Below are 23529 nucleotides of genomic sequence, written 5' to 3' on the forward strand. Positions count from 1 at the left end.
TGTATTTATTTCTTTTCATTTCATAAATCAACCAAATATGTAATTTGCGTGGAGGTGCCCAAACTGCAGGTAAGATGTTTAAGTGCGTAATGTAAAAGTACAAAATCTAAACTTTGCGGTATATAAATATATTAATAACCATCCGGAACTTAATCATAGTCACAAACAAGGCATGGAAAACCCTGAAAGGGGCGATGCTTACCCTGAACATGCACCGTATACACCACATTAAACTGATTACTTTTCTACGTCGTTAATATAATATGATCAGGAATGATTGGTTGATCTAAACTAGGATGTATATTTGTTTCATAGTGTCGTCATGATGATGTCATTCCTACCATATGATTATAAATTCCTTTTTTATCGATACAAGTCTCTGGTCATGTCTATAGTCCTATAGGATGCAGGGATAGCTCGAAAAAAGTAACTACAACTACAATGAACTTTCATGGTGTCATTTTCTGACTTCTTCATGACACCTATCAAATGACATCATAGGATGGGGAATCATTTTCTGATCAACATAATATTTTGTACTATTTTTCACAGACTTATGTTAGGAAACGTGTTCTTATGCGCCATATTTTTGTCGACCTTGACCTTGACCTTTGACTGATCTGCTCCAAAAACGAATCACTTGGAGATACTCTCCCAAGGAGTATTTCTAAGTTTGATGAAAATCCGCCCCTGCGTTGTTGGCGGTCTGTGTGTGTGGGACACAAACACACACACACACACACACACACACACACACACACACACACACACCATGCTGGCATGCAGGGTAAAGACAAGTGCCTTACTTGATGTAAAACTCAAATTCCAGCTGTGACCCTCAAATCTGTGTGTTGTTGTCTGGAGCTGTTTGGTGCCAGATGTTGCCCAAGGTCATGAACTTTGGCCCTAAATCATTCAGAAACTCTGTTTCATCTCCCAGGTTGCTGAGGGACAGCTTATCCAGTGACTGGCATTCGCTGTTCTGACCCTCGTAGGCATATGCAAAGGGCTGTTGCATCGGGTGGTCAATAATGTCTCCATCAACCAAGTGGACTTTCTGTGGAATTGAGTAAAAATAGATTTTCTGGGTCAGTTTGTCAAAAAGAGCTGAAGGCATGTGCAAAGTCACTCAGTGTGGCTCTTTCTTACATTGCTTAAGGCAAAGGCAGTAAAACATCACAGGGATTTCGTGCTCATACATGTCCTGCATATGCTTGTTATTGAATTTATTCTCATTCACTAAATCATTGTAGTGTCCCGTCCATCAGTCAGTGCTCTGCAACCTGTACAGCTTGTTGAATTTGATAATCAGTTAAGACGAGTGCTTTATGAAAGCATTAAGAGAGGATGCCTGGCGTTCAGCTCTGTGTGATCTTACCCTTTCGATGAGATCAGGGAGGAGGATATTTGACCGCATGCTGAAAGACTGCATGTAGCTGGTGGATCCTTCCTTCATGGGTACCTGGGGTTTTTCAAATGCCTTGTTAACAAGTCAAAGACATTACATTTTTGCCTACTTATGAAATGAAGTTCCATCATTAGAGAGCGCCACTTACCCGGTAGCTGTTGCTCCTGCTTGTATTCCTTGAAAAGTTCTCAAAGGACGAAAACAAGTACAAAACATATTCATTCTTCTACCTTCTGCCTATACAATCTTTTTATAGCTCTCTATCTGTAAATGTTTTTAGGACATTTGCCTCTGGATCAAGCGCCATTACAAAATCCAAAACATATTTTAAGCAATGAGTTTCCTGGTTCTTTGCTCAAACACCAATACGACCAGTGGAGACCATCAAAGTTGATTAGTTTCCCAATCAAGTGATTCATTTTACTCTCTTGAAAAAATGCAAAAAATGTGTGCGTAAACAGAAGTTTATATATAATATATATATATATAATATATATAAATTCCAGAGACAGCAAATTGTTAATGATAACAAAAATTAATTAATCAAAGTGTGCACTCACCATGCTCTGCCCTCCAAGAAATCTGTGACTGTCCCACTGATGCATTTCCATTGCGCTCATGTTAGAATGACTCTGTCAGTGACACACATTAAGGTTAACTCGGGGGTGGAGGAGCGTAGTAGGACAAGAACAAGGCCTTTTACAACTACACACGTTTTATCAGAAATCCCCATTTCAACAAGTTGTGCTACTTTAAATCATTCCTTTAAAATCCACAGGTCACAAGTCTTTGTTTTATAGACTCTCAAACCCAGAAAACGATTTATTACTCACCATGATGGACCCTGCGGTGTTGTATTTACCCACATTGTGGATCATGACCTGATCCGCTCTGTTTATCTATTTGAGCAGAGAAGAAGGATTAAGCAGACCCCTTTAAAATGTGTAAGAAGTCCCTCCTTGCAGGTTCTCCAGGTTACTTAAAATGTCTGGTATCTGGCTATACTGGTAAAGTTCACCCTGTGAGCTACTTGTCAGACAAATCACACAAACCCTGTAACTAAGGTGATACATATGTCAACCGCATACCATTGAACCTCCATAATAAATCACACATCTGCGTTCATCCCATAGGCTCAGTTACATATACAAAGAAAAGCAACTAGATTAGAGCTGTCGGAAATTTACCATCAGGGTTAAGACTTGTGTTTTCTAATCTGTTTTCCTTGTGGTTTGCCTACTTAGGTCTTTTAGTCAGCTGACTTTGGACCGACCCTAAAGTTGAACCCACGCTAACATGTAAGACCTGTCTGTGAAAAGGCCGACCACGAAAAAAAAGGGGAACGAGAGGTGAGTGTGGCGGTATCAGGCGTACCTGCCCGCTGGCCAGTTTCTGGCTGTCTGTCACAGTTACACCATTTGAAGATAGCCAGGGCATAGTGGGCATAGCCTGGCAGATAGGGAGAAAACACATTAAATAACAGTGCAGACCCCCTCAAACTGAGTAGAAATATGGCATATAATGTCACTACCTTACTCCCACTAAGTTGAACATAGCATACAACCAACTCACTGTGCTTGCAGCGCCGCCTCCTTCTTCGTTGAACTTCATAAGGGTCTGGCTGCCCTCATCGTACGGGAGGGTGATGTGTTTCATCGCCCCTTCTCCACACTTACATATAAAGACGAGGAGCAGCACTGCTGACACACATCAAATTAACATTTAAGAACATGTTGTGTTTTCAAGGAACTACCAGGTCCGTTAGTCACAGTTGGTTTATTGAGCAGGAACTTTGTGGTTTCGTTAATGTATCCATTGACTGCTCTATACTCACATAAAAATATGAGCAATCCCAGAATAATCAATCCAACACCAGCGGCCCCGAGGCTGGTTGATAGCGGCCCTCTGGCTGGGCAAACGTCTGCTTCCCCACAGTCGCACACTATCACATTGACGGTATCTTGTGCGCCCATGCCCTGTTGGTCCTCAATCTTCAGTGGCACAGAGTAGTTGCCATAAGCAAGTGGCTTCAGGCTAACAAGGCCGCCTTCCATACCTGGAGAAGACCGTCAAGAAAGTTAAATAGTGTCTTTTTGGTTGGAAAAATTTATTTTATTGACCTGGGTGTAAAGCTACATACTAACCAACATCAGGGTCTAGTTTCCATTGCTGCTCCAGATTTGAACCATCACCTCCCAGAGAAAAGGCAAAGGGCCCTCTGTATGGAGGATCATCTGGGTCTATGACAGGCACCATGGCCCTGTCGCCCTTGTTTCCACACAAAATGACGCTTTTGCTTGCCAGCTTTGGCTTGTTGTCATTGACATCCCCCAGGTGGAACAGCAGCGGGCATGTTCTGCTGGCTGGAGGTTCACCTTTGTGGCAAAGGAAAAACTATCACCTTATGAACCTAGTTTACCAATGAACCCTATTTTACAGCTTGTGTTTGATTACAATACAAAGTAGAACTCCTTCATACCGTCATCAATGGCGCAGATGACTGCTTTGTAAATGCCCTTCTCAACAAAGGGTGATTCTCTGTCCATTTTCTTCACCGATGTGACTTTTCCTGAAATCGGGTCAATGGTCAGCCAACCTGCTGGATCTTCTAACAGCACAAACCTGATCACAGAGAGGAGATATTTGAGAGTGGAGCAGAACATATTAGATTGATGACGTTTCTGACAAACAGGCGACGCAAAAATTAAAGAAATCTTAGAAAGAGAAAAGAGCTGCCTGAAAGATTGTGCTTGATGCAAAATGTGGAAACAAATATAGCAGATATAAACTTATTTGGCACCAACCTGATGCTCTTAAGGTCAGAGTCCGGATCAGTAACTGTTGGTTTGAACGGCAACTTCCCCGGCTCCTCTTCTTCCTTTAGGTACACATCAATTTTCTCTGTCTCAAACTGCGGTGCGTCATTGACTTCAAACATTTTTATTGTGACGTTGATTTTATCTATAGGTGGAAGTGTGACTGTGCCGGTTGATTTGTCTGCACAAACAAAAAGGGGTTCTTCGTTCACTACTCCTATCTCCAAGGTTATATTAATTGTCCTCTCATAATCCTTCCCCTGAAAAGACATGCAGGTTTAGATCAATACTGGTGCAACGTATATTCATGAAACATTCTTGACTTGCTTCAATGGGAATAGAAAAGTTTTCTAATGGATTGAGATGAGCTGAATTACCTTGATGAAGTTCAGAATACCTTCATTTGTTTCGGGGTCAGTTTCAATTTGGAAAAATTCTTCTTCTTTTTTGTCAACGAAGAAATATTTGGCCCGCCATCCAGGAGTGTGTAGAGTGTCTTTGTCTTCTACTTCGACTCTCAAGATGTCCTTTTTGGGTTGTGATTCAAACACCTCACCATAGAACTGGACAGACAGGACAGATTTATCTTTAACATCATACGTCAGCCCAAAGATAAACTTTAAATATAATAATTAGGATGAGGATGATGATAATCCTTACCTTTTTGTTCTTGAACTTTGGTGGATGGGTGTTTGTGTCAACAACATTGAGAGTAACAACAGCAGTGGAGGATAAAGCTGGTTTCCCTTGATCTTCTGCTTTAACTGTAACTTTATATGTCTTGATTTTCTGTAACAGATGTGTATGATATTTTATAAACATCACGTAGAAAAATCTGTATAAATGTTTAAGCCTGTTTATATCCAGCTGACCAAAGTAGGTCACAGATCCTCACATCGTAGTCAAAACATCCTTTAAATGTGAGCTGGGCCTTTGTGTCACTGAGGTGAATCAACTCAATCTTGGGCTCTGCCGGTTCCTGTTTAACCATAGTGATGGTGACTTTAGTGTTAAGCGTTTCCTCCTGATCCTCGTCAGAAACCTCCAGCACCACTGGCAAGATCCCTTGAGGACATTGAGGCAAGGGAGAACAAAATAATTAACGAGTTATATTAAAGTAGGAAGTGAGGAACAAGATGAACAAGAACCCAGCATGAGTGCAAGACAGGCTAAAAGATTAAAGACCAGATTTGATTATTGAACGGAAATGATTATTATCTCACATCTCCGTTTGACCATCTAGACTTTGTTGGAACTCTTTTTATTGCCAAATCAACAGGAAAGCTCTAGAGAGGTGGGAGCACAACCCAAGGAAGAACCCATTCACTTTTGAAGTGGATCTGGACAAATGGATTAAGGATTTTGTTTTTCTTTAACGTGGTGAGATAGGGCATTAGCCTTGGCAGAGAGATTAAACATCTATGTAGATATGTCCACAACGTGCAGAACCACGTTCACATGCACATATGGGCAACAAATACGGTTTCAACTTCATCTAATCTCTATGACTCTAGACTGTGATGGGAAACCAAAGTGAAAGAAGAAAGAGTCCTATAAATTGAGTTTACCATTCAAGTCAAAGGTAAAGTCATCGAAGACGTTTGAATCAATAACTGTAAAATAAAATCAATAACTGTAAAAAAAAAGAAAAGATGCACTCATACTATTACCAAGTCCACAACTTGCATTTCATAGTATAATCCATGCAACTGTTTTTTTTTGTAACTGTCAACAACTAGACACTCTAAGTTTACAAGTTTGCCATAAAAACAAACATTCACCTTGTTCATCGAGTTCATTGTGAACCAAATCTTTACCCAACTGAACTTACCAGCAGAAGCAGGGAAAAAGTCCTCATCGTGATCCACTCTGTCCAATGTGTTCTGTGGGAATGCTCCGAAAGAGTCAATTTGCTGAGTTAGAGTGCAAAAGCCCACAATACCTGCAGGCAGTGGGTTGGCTGACGTTGTTCATAGTTCTGAGGGACAGCTGGCAGGTCAGGGGTGAGTTGGGCAACACCTAGTGTCTAAACTCAAAAGTGCAATACAGTGGGCCATAGTCAATTCCATGACATTACATTTAATTTAGCTGACGCTTTTTTATCCAAACAACTTACAATAAGTCATTGCAAAATTTAAGTCATTTTTAATTCATTTATGGTTATTTATTTATTTTTTTTTATGCGGGCCATTTAAAAATGGATGTCGAGCCGCAGTTGGCCCGCGGGCCGTAGTTTGGACACCCCTGACTTAGACCCAGTAGGCAGCACGTTGGCTGACGTTGTTCATGCATGCAGCTGTGCAACGTGATACCTTGTGTTTTTTTCTCTGCCTACACTTAGACCAAACTTTTATCCCAAGGGCCATATGCAGAAAAAAAAGAGGGTCTGGGCCACTCACGCCGCCACGCCCCCTTGCCGTTGAGCTTACTGTTGACAGTGCGCCTCAATCGCGTTGCTCAAGGCGGGGGGGGGGGGGGGTGGGGCGTGGCGGCGTTCTGAGGGACAGCTTGCAGGTCAGGGGTGAGTTGGGCAACACCTAGTGACTAAACTGAGAAGTGGTATACAGTGGGCCATAGTCCATTACATACATTCTCATACATTAGAAAAAACCCGGATTAAGTTACTGTAAGTATTGGTTAGTGACTGGAATAAGATCTTAAAGTCACTGACACATTATACCTAATTCTCACTCAGTCACACACATTCAGTACTTCATTACCATACACACACACTGAATATAGACACACATTTGTGCTTTTCTGTTGCACTCATGCTGTCTCGTAGACACATCAAATAAAATAGGATAACATCTTACACGTTAACGGCACAATTATCTAACTTTTCAAATAATGAGAGCTCAACCGTGTCTAGGTTGTCACAGGCAATAATAATTGATAAGTTTTAGTGCCAGCCCACCTCTCCCTTCGAGGTGAGTGCCACCTGAGAATTTAGGTAACAGTCTTAGACAATAGATCAAGGACACAGTAAATGTTTGTTTTGATCAAATGTGTTCAGCGATCGGTCACAAAAGTCAAAGTTTAGCGATTGCATCTGGCACGGCTGTGGATGCTATAAGTTTGTCCTTTTCACATTAAAACCCACTATGAATTTGTGTCCTGTAACTACTCATGATCAGATTTCACGTCCACGCCCCATTTGCAAATAGGCAAGCACTTCAGCTCTGTTTGTGAGGACCAAATCATGTTTTTGGAGCCATGTCAACTAGATGTATGACTCCAATGTCAATGTGTCTGTGAGAGAATGGAGCTAGGAGGGGCTTAGCATAACAATGCGCACAGCTTTACAGTGCAACAATATTTTATATATTGATTTTAAAGTCATATTATTATTGTGGTGGTGGCCGCAAATAGTTCAATGTATGGGCGCTGAGAAGTGTGAAAATACTTGTCAATTCTTGAGTAAATTGTTGCAGGTGAATGTGGTCTGAGTTATGACAAATGACCTCTAATCCGTCCTCAATGCATCAAGGGTGTGTCCAAGCCTGAAAGAGCTGTCCACTTGTGAAAGGATCACTGATGTTGACGCCATGTTTAAACAGGGTCATGGTGAACATGTGAGTTCAAACCTCCTTCTGTAATAGATGTTGTGATTGACTCCAACACTACAAGCTCAGGTATTGTTGAGGATGAGGTGCCTCCGGGACAAAATGTAAACCTGCTCTGTTGGTTCGGGGACATCATAAAAGTGTTTTTTATATTCCCAGGTGTTAGATGCGAGGGAAACGGAAATCAAATTCCTGGCAGCGAAATGAACTCTTACTCCACCTTATAGGTTTAACAGTCACAGTGAGGGTCTATTGTTTTGTTTCACAATGAGGTGGTACAACTTCACCTTATACTCCATTAAACGGTTAATTATCTGCAGTTCAGGCAATTGTTTCCCCCCCCACCCACACAAACTCAAAAAATGTAGTGCGGTAACAGCCATAATTAAGAGATTTAGAGTCTTACTTTTTAATACAAGTTTGTATATTGTGACAGCTATGATGATTTTACTTAAGACTGTCTAACAACAAAGACTGTGGCTATGTGGGTAATGAGTAGATGAGAACACGCTCTCTGAGCTTTGAAGGTGGTATGTCACAGATGACCTACAAGTAGAAGTTGACTCGAGCTATAGTTATGTTTGAAAACTGAAGGGTGACAAACAGGTAGAACTAGAAAGGAGGGATCAACTAATGTTGACTTTGAGGATATTGTTAGATCGATCACGCTGGTGTTCAGTTGCAGGACTTTTACATGTTGACATGGGAAGTGATGTGATTATTATTTGAACTTGAAGTTTGGAGAGCTCTGTTTTTGCAGGCATGTTAAGCATTCCTTTTTATGTCACGTTTAATTTTTAACTGCTCTGAAGGAGGTTTAGAAGCCACAACTAGTAACGAAAAGAAAGACAGAAAACCACATACACCAAATATAACTGGTTAAGCCTTATTTTTATTCTGTCCATAGCAAGATGTGGGAGTGGGTAAGAGATGCACAACATTAATAACACTGCAAAATGGTTGTCTTTTAATGTTGATGGTCCACATCTACCGTACACATCCACACGCCCACACCCTGACCCACCCACACAAACACACATGTTGTACACGGCATAAACAAGGAAATCCCTCACTCTCAACAAGACAAAACTCAACTGTCAGACTCAACAGGTGCCGAACAAGAACAAAAACAGCATGCATTTACAATCACAGCTCCTTTCATGATACTACAAACCGTTTGCACATGCACACGGCAAACGATTAATGGTAAGAAGAGGAAAATGAACTTTTTTGTTTGATTTTACTTATTTCTGCCTCATGTAGATCATCTGAAAACACAATGGGACGATGAATGGTCCCTGCACAGTTTGCCCTCTTGGCTGTGTAGTCAGGAGCTGTCAACCAGTCAAATCTCTGCTGGTCCGTCACAAACAAGAAACTCTTTAAAAATGGGGCTCTGGGAAATAAATCACTTCCAGAAAGGAAACATTGCGTGCACCATAATTATTCCCAGTATCCACAGTTAACCTTCTATTAGGTTCTTATAGTTAAAAAAATAAAAATAATAATACTAACATAACCTCCAGAGATAGAAACAAAGGTTTGCGCTGAGGCGTTGCAACACTCTCATTGCAGTAAAGTACCAAAACAAATAAAATCCAACACACAGATTCAAAATCACCAGAGCATGACAATTATTTCAGTGCAGTCAATCATTCTTCAACCAAGCAAAGTAAAGCTTATGGCACATAATCCTTGTTCCATATCACGTCACGATAAAATATTTGGATCTGTAAAAATACAGTTGAGTGCAAAGGTTAAAGGGCCCCGGTGCAAATGCCACATTTTAAACCACGCAGACATTAAAAAAGCTTTTAGATAATTAGAATTGAAACTAAGTGTGGCATTTGCAAAAGTTTGGGCACAAAACTAAGGTGGTACAGTACGAGGAACACGTACTTTAGGATTGCAGAAACAGTGCATTACTGTTAAAGGAGAGGCTTATTCTAACGTGTATTTTCTAAAAGTGTATTTATTTATTTTCATTTCATAAATCCACCAAATGTGTAAATTGCTTGGAGGTGCCCAAACCGCAGGTAAGATGTTTAAGGGCGTAATGTCAAAGTACAAAATCTAAACTTTGCAGTATATAAATATATTAATATCCATCCGGATCTTAATCATAGTCACAAACAAGGCATGGAAAACACTGAAAGGGGCGATGCTTACACTGAACATGCACCGTATACACCACATTAAACTGCATACTTTTCTATGTCGTTAATACAATATGATCAGGAATGATTGGTTGATCTAAACTAGGATGTAGATTTGTTTGATACCTGATTCTTATGTTATTGTTTTGCAATCTATCGATACAAGCCTCCGGTCATGTCTATAGTCCTATAGGATGCAGGGATAGCTCGAAAAAATTAAGTGCAACTCGATGAACTTTCATGATGTAATGTTCTGACTTCTTCATGACACCTATCAAATTACATCATAAGATGGGGAATCATTTTCTGATCAACATATTATTTTTTACTATTATTCACAGAGTTATGTAAGGAAAAGTGTTCTTATGCGCCATTTTTTTTGTCGACCTTGACCTTTGACTGATCTGCTCCAAAAACGAATCACCTGGAGATACTTTCCCTAGTAGTATTTCTAAGTTTGAGGAAAATCCGCCCCTGCGTTGCTGGCGGTCACACACACACACACACACACACACCATACTGGCAGGGTAAGGACGAGTGCCTTACTTGATGTAAAACGCATATTCCAGCTGTGACCCTCAAATCTGTGTGTTGTTGTCTGGAGCTGTTTGGTGACCGATGTTGCCAAAGGTCATGAACTTTGGCCCTAAATCATTCAGAAACTCCGTTTCATCTCCCAGGTTGCTGAGGGACAGCTTATCCAGTGACTGGCATTCGCTGCTCTGACCCTCGTAGGCATATTCAAAGGGCTGTTGCATCGGGTGGTCGATAATGTCTCCATCAACCAACTGGACTTTCTGTGGAATTGAGTAAAAATAGATTTTCTGGGTCAGTTTGTCAAAAAGAGCTGAAGGCATGTGCAAAGACACTCAGTGTGGCTCTTTCTTACATTGCTTAAGGCAAAGGCAGTAAAATATCACAGGTATTTTGTTCTCATCCGTGTCCTGCATATGCTTGTTATTGAATTTATTCTCGTTCACTGAATCATTGTTGTGTCCCGTCCATCAGTCAGTGCTCTGCAACCTGTACAGCTTGTTGAATTTGATAATCAGTTAAGACGAGTGCTTTATGAAAGCATTAAGAGAGGATGCCTGGCGTTCAGTTCTGTGTGATCTTACCCTTTCGATGAGACCAGGGAGGAGGATATTTGACCGCATGCTGAACGACTGCATGTAGCTGGTGGAGCCTCCCTTCATGGGTACCTGGGGTTTTTAAAATGCCTTGTTAACAAGTCAAAGACATTACATTTTTGCCTACTTATGAAATTAAGTTCAATCATTAGAGAGCGCCACTTACCCGGTAGCTGTTGCTCCTGGTTGTATTCCTTGAAAAGTTCTAAAAGGAAGAAAAACAAGTACAAAGCATATTCATTCTTCAACCTTCTGCCTTCACAATCTTTTTTTAGCTCTCGTTCTGTAAATGTTTTTAGGACATTTGCCTCTGGATCGAGCGCCATTACAAAATCCAAAACATATTTTAAGCAATGAGTTTCCTGGTTCTGTGCTCAATCACCAATACGACCAGTGGAGACCATCAAATTTGATTAGTTTCCCAATCAAGTGATATATATAATCTCGTTTATATATGTATATATATTTATTAGGGCTGGACAAGTTAACTCGTTATAATCGCGTTAACTCATCACTTATTTAACGCCGACAATTATTTTATCGCGCATTAACGCAGTTTTCATTATTTATTGTATTATTGTTAAAGTCAGGCTTTTATTTTGTGAAAGTCTGTTGCTGACTGCTGCCGAACCGGAAAAGAAACCAATTGGCGAATAAACAAGCATGGCGCGGGGTACGGAGCTTTTAAATTGCCATTTCCAATTTAAAGTTCTTCCAGACAGCGGAGTCGACAAAGGCAAAGTTATTTGTAACCACTGCCAAGGTGAATTATCTTATCACCGGAGTAATTCCAGTCTAAAATATCACCTCAAGGCAAAACACAAAGTTGATATCAGCAAACCATTCAACGAAACCGACAGTGGAGTGAGGCTTCGGCAGACTCATTAGATGCAGGGAGGAGTGTAGATAAACAAAGGCAAGAGAAGATAACAGATGCCATAGCGACGTGGATAGCTACAGACTGCAGGCCGACTCGTGTTTTGGAAGACGTCAGTCTGAGAAACATTTTGAGAATCGCAACAAATGACTGCAGGTATGAGATGCCCTCAAGAAGCACCATCACACAAAGAATACACGAGTTGTATGAAAAGGAGAGGACTGCAAAAGCGACAACTTTACAACGTGCACCCGCTGTTACTCTCTCTGGGGACTACCAGACATCACTCGGTAACTACAATCACCTCGGAGTTACAGTGCATTATATTGATGAAAAGTGGGCGCTGCATTCACATGCTCTGACTGTGATGAAAACAGAGGAGAGACATTATGCTGAAACGTGCACGGGACCTTTACTAACGTTGCACAGCAGTGGAATGTGTCAAATAAAGTGTGTTTGTTTTGATAACATTGTTTAAGTTGAGATTTACACAAAGTATTTATTTTATTTAACTTTGATTTAATTGTTTTTTCGCACAACACGTGTTATGGCACTTTAGTTCATATGGCAGTACATTTAAACTAACAGTGTCAAGTTCTAGGAATTGACAAACTGCACTGAAAGTGTTTTCTGGTGTCTCACTCTAACAGGGACATTTGGTTGGTACTAGACTGGTTATGCTGCTCCCTGAAGAAAGTAAAATGTTTCTGCTGTTACCTCAGAAATTGCCTGTTTTAATGATATGATAGTGGCTCAGGATTTTGTGGCCAGTTGTTTTCTTTTTCATAACGAACAGGATAACATTAATGCCCTGGCAGTGGCATTGAGCTTTAATTTTGGATTTGCTTTGATAACATTGTTTAAGTTGAGATTAACACTGACTATTTTATTTAACTGCTACAGTATTAAAATGCTGATGTTAAAAGTGTTTGCACAACAAATGCTATGGCACTTTCGTTCATATGGCAGAACATTCAAAATAAAAGTATGCTATACACTACTTTTGAATTCATTATTGGATTTTGATTATACAAATGCGATTAATCGTGATTAATCAGGGAAATAATACGATTAATCACGATTAAAACTTTTGATCGTTGCCCAGCCCTAATATTTATATATAATATATAAAGGCCAGAGACAGAGAATTGTTAATCATAATAAAAATGAATAAATCAAAGTGTGCACTCACCATGCTCTGCCCTCCAAGAAATCTGCGAGTGTCCCACTGATGCATTTCCATTGCGCTCATGTTAGAATGACTCTGTCAGTGACACACATTAAGGTTAACTCGGGGGTGGAGGAGCGTAGTAGGACAAGAACAAGGCCTTTTACAAATACACACGTTTTATCAGAAATCCCCATTTCAACAAGTTGTGCTACTTTAAACCATTCCTTTAAAATTCACAGGTCACAAGCCTTTGTTTTATAGACTCTCAAACCCAGAAAACTATTTATTACTCACCACGATGGACCCTGCGGTGTTGTATTTACCCACATTCTGGGTCATGACCTGATCCGCTCTGTTTATCTATTTGAGCAGAGAAGATGTGTTAAGCAGACCCCTTTAAATGTGTAGGAAGTCCCTCCTTGCAGGTTCCCCAGGTTACTTAAAATGTCTGGTATCTGGCTATACTGGTAAAGTTCACCCTGTGAGCTACTTGTCACACAATCAACACAACCCTGTAATTAAAGTGATACATATGTCAACCGCATACCATTGAACCTTCACAGTAAATCATACATCTGCGTTCATCCCATAGGCTCAGTTAGATATACAAAGAAAAGCAAATGGATTAGAGCTGTCGGAAATTTACCATCACGGTTAAGACTTGTGTTTTCTTATCTGTTTTCCTTGTGGTTTGCCTACTTAGGTCCTTTAGACACCTGACTTTGGACCCACCCTAAAATTGATACAACGCTAACACGTATGACCTGTCTCTCAAAAGGTCAACCACGAAAAAAAGGGGAATGAGAGGTGAGTGTGGCGGTATCAGGTGTACCTGCCCGCTGGCCAGTTTCTGGCTGTCTGTCACAGTTTCACCATTTGAAGATAGCCAGGGCATAGTGGGCATAGCCTGGCAGATAGGGAGAAAACACATTAAATAACATTGCAGACCCCCTCAAACTGGGTAGAAATATATTATATAATGTCACTACCTTACTCCCACTAAGTTGAACATAGCGCACAACCAACTCACTGTGCTTGCAGCGCCGCCTCCTTCTTCGTTGAACTTCATAAGGGTCTGGCTGCCCTCATCGTACGGGAGGGTGATGCGTTTCATCGCCCCTTCTCCACACTTACATATAAAGACGAGGAGCAGCACTGCAGAGACACATCAAAATAACATTTAAGAACATGTTGTGTTTTCAAGGAACTACCAAATCCCTTAGTCAATGTTGGTTTATTGAGCAGGATTTTTGGGGTTTCGTTAATGTATCCATTGGCTGCTCTATACTCACATAAAAATATGAGCAATCCCAGAAAAATCGATCCAACACCAGCGGCCCCGAGGCTGGTTGATAGCGGCCCTCTGGCTGGGCAAACGTCTGCTTCCCCACAGTCGCACACTATCACATTGACGGTATCTTGTGCGCCCATGCCCTGTTGGTCCTCAATCTTCAGTGGCACAGAGTAGTTGCCATAAGCAAGTGGCTTCAGGCTAACAAGGCCGCCTTCCATACCTGGAGAAGACCGTCAAGAAAGTTAAAGTGTCTTTTTGGTTGGAACAATTTATTTCATTGACGTGGGTGTAAAGCTAAATACTAACCGACATCAGGGTCTAGTTTCCATTGCGTCTTCAGATTTTCATCATCACCTCCCAGACAAAAGGCAAAGGGCCCACTGTATGGAGGATCATCTGGGTCTATGACAGGCACCATGGCCTTTTTGCCCTTGTTTCCACACAAAATGACGCTTTTGCTTGCCAGCTTTGGCTTGTTGTCATTGACATCCCCAAGGTGGAAAAGCAGCAGGCATGTCCTGTTGGCTGGAGGTTCACCTTTGTGACCAAGGCAAAGGAAAAACTATCACCTTATGAACCCAGTTTACCAATGAACCCTATTCTACAGCTTGTGTTTGATTACAACACAAAGTAGAACTCCTTCATACCGTCATCAATGGCGCAGATGACTGCTTTGTAAATGCCCTTCTCAACAAAGGGTGATTCTCTGTCCATTTTCTTCACCGATGTGACTTTTCCTGAAATCGGGTCAATGGTCAGCCAACCTGCTGGATCTTCTAACAGCACAAACCTGATCACAGAGAGGAGATATTTGAGAGTGGAGCAGAACATATTAGATTGATGACGTTTCTGACAAACGGCCCAAGCAAAAATGAAAGAAATCCTCCAAAGAGAAAGGAGCTGCTTGAAAGATTGTTCTTGATGCAAAATGTGGAAATACATTTAGCAGATATGAACTTATTTGGCACCAACCTGATGTTCTTAAGGTCAGAGTCCGGATCAGTAACCTTTGGAGGGAGCCACCACTTCCCCGGCTCCTCCTCTTCCTTTAGGTACACGTCAACTTTCTCTGGGTCAAACTGCGGCGCGTCATTGACTTCAAACATTTTTATTGTGACGTTGATTTTATTTTTAGTTGGAAGTGTGACTTTGCCGGTTGATTTGTCTGCACAAACAAAAAGGGGTTCTTCGTTCTCTACTCCGATCTCCAAGGTTATATTAATTGTCCTCTCATAATCCTTTCCCTGAAAAGACACGCAGGTTTAGAGCAATCCTGGTGCAACTTATATTCATGAAACATTCTTGACTTGCTCCACTGGGAATAGACAAGGTTTCTAATGGATTGAGATGAGCTGAATTACCTTGATGAAGTTCAGAATACCTTCATTTGTTTCGGGGTCAGTTTCAATTTGGAAATATTCTTCCTCTTTTTTGTCAAGGAAGAAATATTTGGCCCGCCATCCAGGAGTGTGTGGAGTATCTTTGTCTTCTACTTCGACTCTCAAGACGTCCTTTTTGGGTTGTGATTCATACACCTCACCATAGAACTGGACAGACAGGACAGATTTATCTTTAACATCATACGTCATCCCAAAGATAAACTTTAATAATAATAATTAGGATGAGGATGATGATAACCCTTACCTTTTTGTTCTTGAACTTTGCTGGATGGGTGTTTGTGTCAACAACATTGAGAGTAACAACAGCAGTGGAGGATAAAGCTGGTTTCCCATGATCTTCTGCTTTAACCGTAACTTTATATGTCTTGATTTTCTGTAACAGATGTGTATGATATTTTACAAACATCATATTGAAAAATCTGTATGAATGTGTAAGTCTGTTTATATCCAGCTGCCCAAAGTAGGTTACAGATCCTCACATCGTAGTCAAAACATCCTTTAAATGTGAGCTGGGCCTTTGTGTTACTGAGCTGTTTCAACTCAATCTTGGGCTCTGCCGGTTCCTGTTTAACCATAGTGATGGTGACTTTAGTGTTAGGTGTGTCCTCCTGATCCTCGTCAGAAACCTCCAGCACCACAGGCAAGATCCCTTGAGGACATTGAGGAAAAGGAAGCACAAAAGAATTAATGAGTTACATTAAAGTAGGAAGTGAGGAACAAGATGACCAAGAACCCAGCATGAGTGCGAGACAGGCTAAAAGATAAAGACCAGATTTGATTATTGAGCAGAAAGGATTATTATCTCACATCTCCGTTTGACCATCTAGACCAGGGGTCTCAAACTCAAATTACCTGGGTGCCGCTGGAGGCAGTATCTGGGTGAGGCTGGGCCGCATCAGGTATTCCACAAAAAAAACTTTGCTAAAAAAATCCAAATTTCTCAAATGTCATTACTAACAGTTATTTAACTTCAATGGGTTCTTCTGAATATGAATAGAATATTGAAGAACATGAACGGTTCTTCTGAACATGACTTCTCTTGCCTACTTCCTGCTGCCAGAGACCTGAGTCCTCTCACATAGCTGAGCCACATTTGGCTTGAGGGAGGAAGCAGTTGAGACCCTCAGTATGGCTTGAAGATTATCATCAATACGTCTGGACCTGTACTTGGACTTATTGAAGTTCAAGATGGAGAAGAGCTTATCACACAAATATGTGCTCCCAAAAAGGCACATGGTCCGCTTGAACATTCGGGCAAGCTCAGGGAAGCTGGGGTTCAATTCTGCTGTTTTAAGCGTCGTTTTATGTGCGTTCCGGGACCTGTGCTCGTCGTACCTGCGCTGTCATATGTACTTAGCGCTTCGGTACCGTGTGATTTACAAATGAAGCACTGGATACATCATGACCTGCGCGAAAGAGGGCGGAAAATTATGAATTTCACCCTCCTGCTCTCCGCACATCCAAAGCCACTCTTTTCTCTCCCGTCTCTCTCTCTCACTCACTCTCACACGTACACACACATGACCCCGCCCCCCATGTCACTCACATGCATATACATGCATTCACTGGACAGGCACACAGTAGGAAACCAGAATATCATAACATTGTCCCACACAGCAGCTAACAGCGGGGTTGCTACAATATAAAACCCGCGGGCCGCACTAACATTAAACTTTCGTATTAAGGTGTGGGCCACAAAATATCGTCCCGAGGTCCGCTATTGGCCCGCGGGCCGCGAGTTTGAGACCACTGATCTAGACTTTGTGGGAACTCTTTTTATAGCCATATCAACAGGATAATTCTAGAGCGGTGGGAGCACAACCCAAGGAAGAACCCATTCACTTTTAAAGTGGATCTAGACAAATGGATTAAGGATTTTGTTTTTCTTTAACGTGGTGAGACAGGGCGTTAGCCTTGGCAGAGGTTTGCGCTCTACGAGCACCCTTCTAGTTGTATGTGTGATATGAGTGACTGCAAGAAGAAAACATGCATACTCAATGAGTCATGCACAACTGCATACTCACCCTCTGTGTTCTCCTTTACATTGAAAATCAGGGGAAGATTCTTAAAAATAGGTGCATTATCATTGATGTCCTCTATATCTACAATTATAGTTAGTGGATCGTCTGCTGAAAGGCCTTTCATCAAGATTTCAAACTTCATCTGTGAGTAAAAGAACACATGAAAGATGATTTACAGTGGTTACAAAAAAATCAATGAAAGTGTATCTACTGTCAGAGGAACTGGTTTTCCAGTATGTAACTCACCTCGAAATGGGGGGTTGTCTCTCTGTCAATTTTTTTTAAGAGATACACCTCTCCGTTTTTTTCATTGATTCGAAAAAAGCCGTCATCCACACCCTTTCCACTGAGATGGAACTTTGAGTCATGATCATCTTCTTTTTTCTGGTCATTAAACATCTAGAGTCCAAACACACACAATCAAGTTGATATAGTTTGCATGTCGGAGCCGGACAAGAACGAGCTGCCACACTGTTTGGTAATTTCATTTACAAAAAAAGTCTTCACCTGTGAAATAAGTGTTCTTTCCCCCACGACAGGTTCTTCCTCTGTTAGTTCGATCGTAGACAAAACCCACCTTCTTTTGGAACGCAGCAAAAGCTCCTTTGGATTAGCAATGTTCATAGCTGTTATTATTTTTGCTCACATCAAACCATTTTAGGTGAAGTTTACAATTCCAAACGCAAAGTAATTACCCGCTTAGCACGCCTCATGTGCTTCCCATGTCCAGACTCTGCCAGGGCTGCTAATGCAACCTACAATGACAAGAAAAGTGATCCAACATAACTCCTTTGATCTATCACTGTCTCTCCAACACCCCCTGCATTTTATTCACTGTATTTTGTTATTCAGTTCACATCTATGTAGATATGTCCACAACGTGCAGAACCACGTTCACATGCACATATGGGCAACAAATACGGTTTCAACTTCATCCAATCTCTTTAGACTGTGATGGGAAACCAAAGCGAAAGAAGAAGAAGTCCTGTTAATTGAGTTTACCATTCAAGTTAAAGGTAAAGTCATCAAAGGCGTTTTAATCAATAACTGTAAAACAAAATCAATAACTGTAAGAAAAAGGAAAAGATGCACTCATTCTATTATCATGTCCACAACTTGCATTTCATGGTATAATCCATGCAACTGGTTTTGTTTGATAAACAATCTTAAAAATAACACTCTGACTGTCAACAACTAGACACTCAGTACATGTGCTATCATTTCTAAGTTTACAAGTTTGCCATAAAAGCAAACATTCACCTTGTTCATAGTGTTCATTGTGAACCAAATCTTTTACCCAACTTAACTTACCAGCAAAAGCAGGGAAAAAGTCCTCATCGTGATCCACTCTGTCCACTGTGCTCTGTGGGAATGCTCCGAAAGAGTCAATACAGCTCGAGTTAGAGTGGGACAGCCCACAATACCTGCAGGCAGTGGGTTGGCTGATATTGGTCATGCATGCAGCTGTGCAAGGTGATAACTTTTTTCCTCTACCTACACACGTACAATACAGAATTTGGCAAGGTGGCTGTTATGTTTCAGTATCCAGGACCTCAGATGAATGTGTTCCTAATTCACACCGGTCGTCCTCGTTGTGAAATACTCTCAATATTCCATCTAATGTCTGGAAGATGATAAACTTGAATCCGTACAAATACTATACACAATGGAACTAAACTAAACCATAGATCCATCTTGCAATGACTTCAGACCATTTTCTAAATAAGTTGAATTTCCAACTCACGATGACTCAGTGTAGAGACATTACATGAGCACTCACTACTCAGGGGGAAGACCCCACCCTCTTTGAACTAGGCAAGCACTGTCAATCACACACACACACACATCCAATTTCACGTCTTAAATCTCTCCTTAGCATATTTAAGGTTGTTAAATTAATTTTAAGTCACTGTCCTACTCATATATTTCTGTATTTGTTTGTTGTGTTTCTACATTGAAGCTACAATTTTAAAACTACTACACCCTCTGATAAGGATGTACATTTATTTAAATACATGCATTAGATATGTGTGTATACAGTATATAATTGTATGTGTATATTTATTCATACAGGGCATATATTCTGAGCGCGCGCACACACACACAGACACACACACACGCACAGATAGACACAGACACACACAGACAAAGGGATGTGGGGGCTAGCTTTGGAAGCTAACACTGCTGCAACTTTTGCGGTGAAATGCACTTAAAACCCCGGGTATGAGTCTATTTTAAATCAAGCGACGGAGGCGGCAACGAGCTGCTGGTGACCGGCACCAGTGCTCGGGCTGCATGGAGCAAATCTGTAAGAGCCACAAAAGTTATAGGGCGCAGCTCTCTCCCCCCCTCCTCCTCCCCCTCCTCCTCCGCTTCGCCACCCAGGCGCTGAGCGAGTGCCCAGGCACGGGTACAATGCAACCGGAGACCGGGGGGGGTTCCTTGAACACGTTCCGGTGCTAGTTTCTAACAAAGACAGACACACACAGAAGCTACGAGTCGGGTTAGCGTCCGAGTGCATTGTTTTCTATGTAAACGTGCTGCATGCCCGGGACGCCACACACATACACACACACAAGCTAGACTCCGAGAGCATTGTTCCTCCACTCTGGACCCGAAATGGGATCTCTCCCCCCACCTCCCAGTGCGATGCTTCCCGGGTGGGGGGCCACATGCAATACTGCTGTAAATACGTTCACAAGCAACCATTCCAGAAAGTGCTGGAACTTTAAACACAAACTAGCAGCTAGCTACCGTTAGCTCGCTGCTGATACACGTAAAGCATCTAAGTGGCCACAGCGGCAGAGACACGGTCCCCAACAACGGCAACCCCGGAGCTAACACCGGCACCTCCACGGAGCCATCACCGGGACGCCCGGATCCGACAACGGCGGTGCACGGAGGTGCCGGTGCCTACGCTAGCAGCAAGCTAACGTTAACTCCCGACAAAAAGCTGTTTTGTATTTATACATGCTGCTTCTACCGGGGCAAAACACACACAGAGAAGCTAGCGTTAGCCCGGTGTTAGCTGCGGGACGTCCCCCTTGTTTTCTATTTATACATGCTGCTTCTACCGGGACAAAAGACACACAGAGAAGCTAGCGTTAGCCCGGTGTTAGCTGCGGGACGTCCCCCTTGTTTTCTATTTATAAATGCTGCTTCTACCGGGACAAAACACACACAGAGAAGCTAGCGTTAGCCCGGTGGTAGCTGCGGGACGTCCCCCTTGTTTTCTATTTATACATGCTGCTTCTACCGGGACAAAACACACACACAGAAGCCAGCGTTAGCTCGCTGCTGCTACCCGTAAACAAACACATCCAACAAGTCACAGCCAGCTGAGGTAGCAGAGGCACAGCAATCAAACAGAGTCACATAGTCCACAGCATCAACACAGCGAAGCAGCTCCGAGCTCCTACCTGGAAAAACACCAACAGCTCGCTCTCCCGGCTCCGTGCTCTTGTCTCCCGGCTCCGGGTTCGCGGCTGCCGGGCTACGCGGCTCCCGGGCTCCGGGCTACGGTGGAGGCCATCATATATGAACTCAATCCAACTCAAGCTTGCGTCTTCTGAAGCTGGAGTCACATGAAGAGCTTTGTGCTGATTTGTGCAGCCGAGCACTGAGCATCTCGGTGGTCGAATTCATTTCATGCTGCTAGTTAGCTTATCCAAGTGTTTCCAAGGCTCACAAGAATGCAATGGCGGCGCAAACCGATGGACGCTCAATAAAGTGGGTGGTTCTTAAATCTATGGTGGTTCCATCCATTGGTGGGTCGAGTGGTGGTGGGAGAGTGCATAGATCTATGGGGGAGTGTTCTATGGGCTGAAATGACGTAGAGAAAGCCAATAACCCCATTGGACGCACTCTAGCATACAGTTTCTGACATAGAGGAACCACAACAAATCGCGGGAGTTGTTTTTTTCCAGAGTTTTTGGGACGGTAGACATGCCAGATACCCAAATTAACATGTAGAAGCACTACAAAAGTGGCAATTTCATAATATGGGCCCTTTAAGAGTCTTACTTTTTAATACAACAAGAGTTTGTACAAGTTTGTCTATTGTGACAGCTATGATGATTTTACCTAAGACTGTCTAACAACGGAGACTGTGGTTATGTGGGTAATGAGTAGATGAGAACATGCTCTCTGAACTTTGAAGGTGGTATGTCACAGATGACATAAAAGCGGAAGTTGACTCAAGTTGTAGTGATGATTGAAAACTGAAGGGTGACAAACAGGTAGAACTAGAAAGGAGGGATCAACTAATGTTGACTTTGAGGATATTGTTGGGTCGGTCACGCTAGTGTTCAGTTGCTTCGAAAGCAGAGTTAGACTGGGGTCATCAAGTTGTATGTTTCAATTGTCCTGGGCCAAAGTTCCTCAACTGTGCATTTTCAGGACTTTTACATGTTGACATGGGAAGTGATGTGATTATTATTTAAACTTGAAGTTTGGAGAGTTCTGTTTTTACAGGCATGTTAAGCATTCCTTTTTATGTCATGTTTAATTTTTAACTGCTCTGAAGGAGGTTTAGAAACCATAAGCAGTGAGGAAAAGAAATACAGAAAACCACACACACCAAATTCAACTGGTTTAGCCTTATTTTTATTCAGTCCATAGCAAGATGTGGGAGTGAGTACGAGATGCACAACATTAATAACAGTGCAAAATGGTTGTCTTTTAATGTTGATGGTCCACATCTACCGTACACATCAACAGGCCCACACCCTGACCCACCCACACAAACACACATGTTGTGGACTGCATAAAAAAGGAAATCCCTTACTCTCAACAAGACAAACACTCAACTGTCAGACTCAACAGGTGCCGAACAAGAACAAAAACAGCATGCATTTACAATCACAGCTCCTTTCATGATACTACAAACCGTCTGCACATGCACACAGCAAACGATTAATGTTGAGAAGAGGAAAATGAACTTTTTTGTTTGATTTTACTAATTTCTGCCTCATGTTGATCATCTGAAAACACAATGGGACGATGAATGGTCCCTGCACAGTTTGCCCTCTTGGCTGTGTAGTCAGGAGCTGTCAACCAGTCAAATCTCTGCTGGTCCGTCACAAACAAGAAACTCTTTAAAAATGGGGCTCTGGGAAATAAATCGCTTCCAGAAATAAAACATTGCATGCATCATAACTATTCCCAGTATCCACAGTAAACCTTCTATTAGGTTCTTAAAATTGTAGTAAAAAAATAAAAATAATAATACTAACATAACCTCCAGAGATAGAAACACAGGTTTGCACTGAGGCGTTGCAACACTCTCATTGCAGCAAAGTACCAAAACAAATAAAATCCAACACAACCAGTAACTGTGCAAAGACACAGATTCAAAATCACCAGAGCATGACAATTATTTCAGTGCAGTCAATCATTCTTCAACCAAGCAAAGTAAAGCTTATGGCACATAATCCTTGTTCCATATCACGTCACGATAAAATATTTGGATCTGTAAAAATACAGTTGAGTGCAAAGGTTAAAGGGACCCCGGTGCAAATGCCACATTTTAAACCACGCAGACATTAAAAAAGCTTTTAGATAATTAGAATTGAAACTAAGTGTGGCATTTGCAAAAGTTTGGGCACAAAACTAAGGTGGTACAGTACGAGGAACACGTACTTTAGGATTGCAGAAACAGTGCATTACTGTTAAAGGAGAGGCTTATTCTA

At 41.7% G+C, this 23529-nt stretch overlaps 2 protein-coding genes across 2 annotated transcripts; both read right to left on the reverse strand.

The window, feature by feature from the left end:
* Window positions 1–838: 838 nt before the first annotated feature.
* Window positions 839–7923, reverse strand: LOC133004687 (cadherin-like protein 26). Its single transcript, XM_061074161.1, has 13 exons — window positions 7824–7923; window positions 5120–5298; window positions 4885–5013; window positions 4602–4787; window positions 4213–4484; window positions 3888–4030; window positions 3553–3783; window positions 3243–3464; window positions 2981–3105; window positions 2783–2857; window positions 2242–2307; window positions 1379–1462; window positions 839–1057 (listed from the first exon to the last, which is right to left on the reverse strand). The coding sequence occupies exons 1-13, from the start codon at window positions 7921–7923 to the stop codon at window positions 839–841; spliced, it is 2031 nt and encodes a 676-aa protein (XP_060930144.1).
* Window positions 7924–10524: 2601 nt separating this feature from the next.
* On the reverse strand, window positions 10525–19177 carry LOC133004688 (cadherin-like protein 26). The gene is made up of 16 exons (XM_061074162.1): window positions 19151–19177; window positions 18535–18594; window positions 18347–18442; window positions 18086–18238; window positions 17813–17981; window positions 16298–16467; window positions 16063–16191; window positions 15780–15965; window positions 15391–15662; window positions 15066–15208; window positions 14725–14955; window positions 14417–14638; window positions 14155–14279; window positions 13957–14031; window positions 11065–11148; window positions 10525–10743 (listed from the first exon to the last, which is right to left on the reverse strand). Exons 1-16 carry the CDS (start codon window positions 19175–19177, stop codon window positions 10525–10527), a joined length of 2361 nt encoding a protein of 786 aa, XP_060930145.1.
* Between the last annotated feature and the right edge of the window lie 4352 nt (window positions 19178–23529).

The sequence above is a fragment of the Limanda limanda genome, chromosome 7 (genome assembly GCF_963576545.1).
Source record: "Limanda limanda chromosome 7, fLimLim1.1, whole genome shotgun sequence".
Lineage (NCBI taxonomy): Eukaryota > Metazoa > Chordata > Actinopteri > Pleuronectiformes > Pleuronectidae > Limanda > Limanda limanda.

Excerpts from the sequence above, each read along its gene's own strand:
- LOC133004687 (XM_061074161.1), bottom strand. The coding sequence starts at position 7,923 with ATGTCCCCGAACCAACAGAGCAGGTTTACATTTTGTCCCGGAGGCACC. Across the intron at positions 4,788-4,884 it reads CAAAGTTCAAGAACAAAAAG|TTCTATGGTGAGGTGTTTGA; the intron begins GTAAGGATTATC and ends CTGTCTGTCCAG. Across the intron at positions 2,858-2,980 it reads GAGGCGGCGCTGCAAGCACA|GCTATGCCCACTATGCCCTG; the intron begins GTGAGTTGGTTG and ends CCTATCTGCCAG.
- LOC133004688 (XM_061074162.1), bottom strand. The coding sequence starts at position 19,177 with ATGAGGACTTTTTCCCTGCTTTTGCTG. Across the intron at positions 15,209-15,390 it reads TCTGACCTTAAGAACATCAG|GTTTGTGCTGTTAGAAGATC; the intron begins GTTGGTGCCAAA and ends CTCTGTGATCAG. Across the intron at positions 14,956-15,065 it reads CATCTGCGCCATTGATGACG|GTGAACCTCCAGCCAACAGG; the intron begins GTATGAAGGAGT and ends TTGGTCACAAAG.